We start from the raw sequence: 7,767 nt of genomic DNA, 5'->3' as shown, positions 1-7,767 counted from the left end.
TCAACCTCCATAACTTTTCGCATACAATGGCTCATCCGATGGGTGGGGTTCTTAATAGCGTTGCCATTTCGCCTACCAAATAATTAGGTCACCCATCATAGAAGGGTTCTTGAGCCCCTACTTGAGCGTTGTGACCTTTGTGCGGATGAGGTTGCGGGGCTACCAACAATTGGTGGGGCGGAGTTTACATCGGGTCGTCATCGCTTAGCGGTTCAAGCTGGGCCTTCATCAAAGTTTTTCCATATTATTGCCTTGACCTACGATTTATCACGAAATCGAGCATATAGAGAGGTCGCTGCACTCTCGATCGCATTGTCATCACCACATATAATCCTCAATGCTTCATAATGTTCAATGGGTTTGTTTATAAAAAGCCTTGGGTCGTCGGGTGAGCCTATATTACAATGCCGTTAACAACAAAGTGCACGCGATACATGAATATGCTCTGTAATATTGTTTTTCATGGAAAGTGAATCATTTTACCTCGATGTAAGTCGAGGGCAACCATAGGATCAAGTGTGATGGTCTTCGTGGCATCATCCCAACCTGCCCCACTGAGATCTCTCACCTTTTTTATCTCAACATATCACAATTTCAATGTTCGATAATGATTTTCAACGTTCTCAGACCTGAAGTCGATGATTGAACCTAGAATTGACTGCATGACGGCAAAAAAACAAATGCAGCTCGTTTAAATGATTTGTCGCATTTCATCCCTTTTTTGACTTGTTCAACAAGAAGTGGAATGAGAAAACTATCGTATTCGCCCTTCCATCTCTTATTAGGTGTACCCCGCTTGCTGCTAGATGCCCTTGATGATGATTTCTCAGAAACACGCTCGATACCCTCCATAGTCGTTCAAATTCTATTTGACAATGGTGTGAAGAACATGTGAATCAAATTCTTAAAACATGCATATCAGAATATAATGAACAACAAACAAGGAATCAAGAGATCAACAGGTGAATAGACCTATGATATTGTTATACATGAAAAGGAATGCACCCACTGTTTCCGGGGGAAGGAAATGAGGATAGAAGGAATAAACAAATCAACAGGGAAAAAACACAACACAATATGAAATCAATAGGGAAAAAACACAAAAAAAATGCACCATCTCAATCCAAGGAACAAACTGAGGATACGAGGAATCAAGAAATCAAAAGGTCAATATTAACAACAGAAACAAATAAGATTTCAGAAATCAAGTTTAATGAGAAGAGTATAATGACAGTTCACAGAATTGATTACCATGATAAACAATGAAATAACATGCAAAGAACAGACCTACGATATTGTGCAATCGAGTGAAACATGAGAAGAATGCATCATCTGAATCCAGGGAAAAAAATGAGGATACAAGAAATCAAAAGGGCAATATTAGCAACAGAAACAAATAAGATTTCATAAATCAAGATTAATGAGAAGAATATAATGACAGTTCACAGAATTAATTAACATGGTAAACAATGCAATAACATGCAAAGGACAGAACTATGATATTATGCATTCGAGTGAAACATGAACAAGAATGCCCCATCTCAATAGGTCAATATTAACAACACAATGAATTAAGGTTTCAGTAATCAAGTTTAATGAAAAGAAAATAACGACATTTTACAGAATTGATTATCAGCAAACAAGTGAAACACGAAAAGAACAGACCTATTATCAACAGCAATCGGGTGAAACATAAAAAGAACACACCTATGATATTGTTATCCATGAAAAAAAAGAAAGACATATCAAGTGATTCAAAGGAAAAAAAACATACAAGGAATAAACAAAATAAACCACGAAAGGAAAGTGAAGAATTTAAACAGAACATGTAGTCCAGACATTGTACGTTAAGGGAAAAAATTCAAATTGGCGACAAGAAAGCATGCAACGATTAAGATGTCCTTACTAGTACTCATAACAAGCTATAAGTACTGATCACACAAATCCACTATATCGATCCCACATGTCATGCGCTATCTTGTCTCTGAGTTCAATCCATTGTCGATTTTCTTCTCGCTGTTCTCGTTGTGATCGGGGTTGTGATGACATAATTTGGTTATCATGTTGAGTGATTCCTTCATCCAAAAGTATATCATTTGGGTCGACACCTGCTATGTAGTTATGCAATATGCAACATGCAATAACTAACCTAACCTGTGTCCTAAATGGGAAGAATGGATGTGATGTAAGGATTTTGAAACGGTTCTTCAAGATTGCGAAAGCACGCTCTACTCGAGATCGAAGCATCGAGTGTCGTAGATTGAACAATTCCTTGGGGTTTGTTGGAGCGCGTCCACTATGCTCTTTTAAGTGGTACCTAACACCTCGATAAGGTGCTATGAAACCCTGCATAGTGGTATAACCAGCGTCTACAAGATAATATTTCCCTACAAGAATGGTATTCGTCAAGTGGATTATCTTGAAATTTTTTAATTGCTAAAATGCACGGTTCCCTACCTTCTATCATTTTTAGACCTTCAGGTTGTGGTCATGATAGTGCATCTTTTAGGACAGTGAAGTCATTGGCTGATCCTTCCCAACCCGCCAACACATAAGTGAACTGCAAGTCAGGGTTCACTACAGCCAAGACATTTTGTGTTGGGCCTTTTCGACCACGAAACCGAGGTAGTTCTTGAAGGGGAACGGATGCATCAATATGCGTCCCATCTAGCAAACCTATACAGTCCTACACGATAAAAGTTTATGAAGGTACATGGAACGAATGATTCAAAGGGGAAATTATTAAATTTTATATTTCAAGCTTACTTACTTTGAAAAATGGGTACCAGTTCGGGTTACATTCGATTTCCGAGTGACAATTGCCGCAAGGGGGATGTACGAAATCATCTCGGATGGCACAAATAGCTTTCAGTACGTTATTGAAATATCGACTTATTGTCTCACCCGATCGGACATATTCAACCCTCATGGTCCTATTTTTGGTATTGTGACCGACAATATGCAAGAACATGGATAACTGTTCCTCGACAGATACATAACGTGTGTCGAGAAGGAGGTGCTTGTCACGCATGATCGACGCTAGATGCATAAAAGGACCTACATCCATCCTAAGGTAACTCACACAATAGTCGCGGCCACTCCTTAAAACACGTTCCATATGCCTTTTTCTAGTTAGGTCCCGAAATATAGATGGTTCTTTACTTCTCCCTTGTCTAGTTTGATTCATTTCCTCAATTAGGCAGGCGACGACCACAACAATGGTAGTAAACGCCGCAACCAATGGCCTCACACGTTCGTTATCATTCCAGCTAGCCATCTACATGATAAGGATGACATTATTGATTTCGGCATTAACCTACTAACTTAGGTCAGTAAATAGAACTCATAAATTGGCGGCTACTAAACTAAGCAGAAGGCTATTTTAGTGTATTTGTGTATAACTAATGCAATGGATCAGACACAATTCATGAGTTACTCGAAAGGTAGAAAAAAAATTCAGAAGTATCGGCATCAAGATACATATACCAGGAAATAGTAATAATTCTTGAACAAACTAAGATGGTATGATTGGCATACAAAAATAAGAGCATGAATCAGATAATAGGTAATGCATCTTCAAAATTAACACAGCCTGAGAATAAAATTCAAACCAAAGCTAGAACATGCTATGGTTATATCAGGAAAGACAAAAAGGCAACAATGAAATAACTTGCTATGATTGGCATACAAAAATAAAATCATAAATCAGATAATAGGAAAATGCATCTTCATAATTAACAAAAGCTGATAATAAAATTCAAAACAAAGCTAGAACATGCTATGGTTACATCAGGAAGATGAAATTAAAAGCCAACACTGAACTAACATGGTATGATTGGCATACAAAAATAAGAGCATGAATCAGATAAGAGGTAATGCATCTTCAAAATTAAAGAAAGGCTGATAATAAAACTCAAACCAAAGCTAGAACATGTTATGGTTACATCAGGAAAGAAAAAAAAAGCAACAATGAAATAACATGGTATGATTGGCATACAAAAATAAGAGCATAAATCAGATAATAGGTAGTGCATCTTCAAAAGTAAACAAAAGCTGAGAATAAAATTCAAACCAAAGCCAGAAAATGCTATGGTTACATCAGGAAAGACAAAAAAAAAACAACAACAACAACAATGAAATAACATGGTATGATTGGCATACAAAAATAAGAGCATAAATCAGATAATAGGTAGTGCATCTTCAAAATTAACACAGGCTGAGAATAATCTGGAAATAAAAATAAAAGCTAACAATGAAATAACATGCTATGATTGGCATACAAATATAAGATCATAAATCAGATAATAGGAAATGCAGCTTCAAAATTAACAAAGGATGAGAATAAAATTCAAACCAAAGCTAGAACATGCTATGGTTACATCAGGAAGATGAAATTAAAAGCCAACACTGCACTAACATGGTATGATTGGCATACAAATATAAGAGCATGAATCATATAAGAGGTAATGCATCTTCAAAATTAAACAAAGGATGAGAATAACATTCAAACCAAAGCTAGAACATGCTTTGGTTACATCAGGAAAGCAAAAAAAAAGCCAACAATGAAATAACTTGCTATGATTGGCATACAAAAATAAGATCATAAATCAGATAATAGGTAATGCATCTTCAAAATTAAACAAAGGATGAGAATAACATTCAAACCAAAGCTATAACATGCTTTGGTTACATCAGGAAAGCAAAAAAAAAGCCAACAATGAAATAACTTGCTATGATTGGCATACAAAAATAAGATCATAAATCAGATAATAGGAAATGCATCTTCAAAATTACCAAAAGCTGATAATAAAATTCAAACCAGAGATAGAACATGCTATGGGTACATCAGGAAATAAAAATAAAAGCTAACAATGAAATAACATGCTATGATTGGCATACAAATATAAGATCATAAATCAGATAATAGGAAATGCAGCTTCAAAATTAACAAAGGATGAGAATAAAATTCAAACCAAAGCTAGAACATGCTATGGTTACATCAGGAAGATGAAATTAAAAGCCAACAATGAAATAACATGGTAGGATTGGCATACAAAAATAAGAGCATAAATCAGATAAGAGGTAATGCATCTTCAAAATTAAACAAAGGATGAGAATAACATTCAAACCAAAGGTAGAGCATGCTTTGGTTACATCAGGAAAGCAAAAAAAAAGGCAACAATGAAATAACTTGCTATGATTGGCATACAAAAATAAGATCATAAATCAGATAATTGGAAAATGCATCTTCAAAATTAAACATGCCAAATTACAGGCAGTGAAGAACTGCAACTTAGTAAAATAAGAAAACTAAGGAGAAAATTTAATGTTGTCGCAATATCAAATAAACTAGATTTAGCTGGAAAAAAAATTAATGTTGTTGCATATCTGTAAGGAAAAAGAAGAACGGTTTAATGAAACCCTGGAAAAATACACACACGGCATATCAAACCCCTAAAAAATTGATGGTAAGGTTAGAAGCTAACATGATAAATAACCTAGGATCGAACAATGAAAAAAATTGATGTTCTTGTAGATCTAGAAAAAAGAATGGGGCAAGACAAACCCCTAAAAAAAATACACACACACATTCGCATCCTCAGGAAAAACTTAAAGAAAAAAATGAGGAAAAAACCATGGTACGGTGATTACTTCGTGACCAGAAGCAATAAAAAATAAAAAATCCTTTGATGTTCTTGCAGATCTATAAGGAACAAGAAGAACGACAGAAGATAAAACCTAGGAAAAAATACAAATACGTTCGCATCCTCAGAAAAACTAAACGAAAAACCCAACTGAGGAAAACGATGGCATGAAGATTGCATGATAAAACCATAAAAAATGATGGTCATGCAGATCTGTACCAAATAACAAGAATGGAAGCTTGAAACAAACAACAACAAACCGCGAGGAAAACAGAAGGAAAAAACTGGAAAATAAAACACATAAACATCATCGTTCACAACCGTTGGGAAGAGAGATGGCTACCAAGTAGATGGTAGTAGAGAGACTGGTAGACGGCGAGAGAGAGAGAGACCAGTAGACGGTGAAGTAAAAGAGGGCAATCACCCGGAGGAGATGAAGGGGCGAAGTAGACGACGAGAAAGAGGCCTGGTTGCGGCCGAAGAGGGAAGACGGAGAGATGGCGAAGCAAACCCTAGACGGGTTGATGGGAAAAGGCAGGAAATGGCCTGGGAAATGGGAAAAGGCGGGGTGAGTGTAAGCATAATCACGTGGGACCACGTGACGGAAGTCAGCTAGTTCAAACCCGACTTCTGGATTTTTCTCGCCGAAGTCAAATGGGGAAGTTGCTGGTTTTGGAAGTGAGGAAATCAGCATTTCAGAATCCACTTCCGCGAACCAAACACAAGGAAGTCATTGGGAACTCACCGGTTCAGCCACTTCGGCTTCCACTTCGGCGAACCAAACACGCCCTTAGCTTTACTTTGGAAACAACCCATTAGGGTCTCCTTATTAAGTTACTCAAAATTCAACATCGATGTCTCCATCTCTGATAGAGATGAAGAACCTTGGCGTTGCACAAGGTTTTATGGGAGACCTAAGCGGAACCAAAGAGAGGAAGGTTGCCGTCTTCACCAAAACCTAGCAGATTATGCGAGCACACCTTGGGTCATGATCGGAGATTTTAATGATATTACCCATTAATATTCAGAAAAAGAAGAAGGCAACACTCATCCAAGCTAGTTGATTAATGGGTTTTGTGGGGCTCTTGCTAATGCAGGACTAGAAGAAGATCTAGGTATGGAAGGGAATGTATATACATGGGAAAGAGGTCTTCCTAATGGTTTCCTAGTAAGGAAATGCCTTTATCGAGGTGTAGCCACTCGAAGTTGGATAACAAGATTTCCTCATCATAAGGTAAGCAATCTAGGTTTCTTCACTTTTGGTCATTGTCCTTTTCTTCTATCATCCAGGCCTATTTCCACCCAGCGACCTTATAGGCGATTCCGATTTGAGAATGCTTGGATATCAGAAGATGATTGCAGAAAGGTAGTTACAAACTATTGGGCAAGAAGTGGGCAAGCACCCCCGGTGGAGAAACTTCATGGATGTGGTCAGGTTCTAGAAATATAGGGTAATCAACACATAGGACAGTTCCAAAGAAGACTGCAATTCTACAGGGAAAAGGTAACGGCCTTATTGTGGATGATTCAAGAATTTAGGAAGCGAGGGGACAATATTATCAAATTTTAAATCAATGGAAGATTTATTGGAAGTAAAGGACCAAATTGTTTTGGCTTAAGAATGGCAATCAAAATCCTCACTACTTCCATGATCAGGGATAGCAACGAATCAAGAAAAATAACATCACCAGACTCAAGGACGATAGCGGTATATGGAGATCTCAAGATAATGGCCTCCAAGAACTTATTGTCTCTTATTTTCAGTCTATTTATCAACTAAGACTAGTCTCTTTGGGACTGATCACAGGCTGGATTGACAAACATCTCTCTGATGATGATCGGCGATATCTTTTGGCAGATTTCACTCCACATGATGTTAATTTGCTAGTTTTAACATCCATCCAGATAAGGCTCCGGGTATCGATGGTCTTAATTCGGCTTTCTACCAGCATTACTGAGATATTATTGGCCATTATGTTGCGCAGACATGTATCACTTGAATCAAAAGAAAATCTTTCCCTCCAGAAATCAAAAACACAATCTTGGTTTCGATTCCAAGAACAAAAGCTTGCTACTTTGCACGAATACCGCCCAATAGCTCTATGCAATGTCATCTATAAGA

At 37.3% G+C, this 7,767-nt stretch overlaps 1 protein-coding gene across 1 annotated transcript; it reads right to left on the bottom strand.

The window, feature by feature from the left end:
* Positions 1 to 2,164: 2,164 nt before the first annotated feature.
* LOC120278650 lies at positions 2,165 to 6,112 on the bottom strand. Its single transcript, XM_039285384.1, has 3 exons — positions 5,989 to 6,112; positions 2,771 to 3,277; positions 2,165 to 2,686 (listed from the first exon to the last, which is right to left on the bottom strand). The coding sequence occupies exons 2-3, from the start codon at positions 3,275 to 3,277 to the stop codon at positions 2,489 to 2,491; spliced, it is 705 nt and encodes a 234-aa protein (XP_039141318.1). The 5' UTR covers positions 5,989 to 6,112; the 3' UTR covers positions 2,165 to 2,488.
* Between the last annotated feature and the right edge of the window lie 1,655 nt (positions 6,113 to 7,767).

Source organism: Dioscorea cayenensis, chromosome 2, assembly GCF_009730915.1.
Source record: "Dioscorea cayenensis subsp. rotundata cultivar TDr96_F1 chromosome 2, TDr96_F1_v2_PseudoChromosome.rev07_lg8_w22 25.fasta, whole genome shotgun sequence".
Classification (NCBI taxonomy): domain Eukaryota; kingdom Viridiplantae; phylum Streptophyta; class Magnoliopsida; order Dioscoreales; family Dioscoreaceae; genus Dioscorea; species Dioscorea cayenensis.
This window is presented reverse-complemented; position numbering and strand designations above follow the sequence as displayed.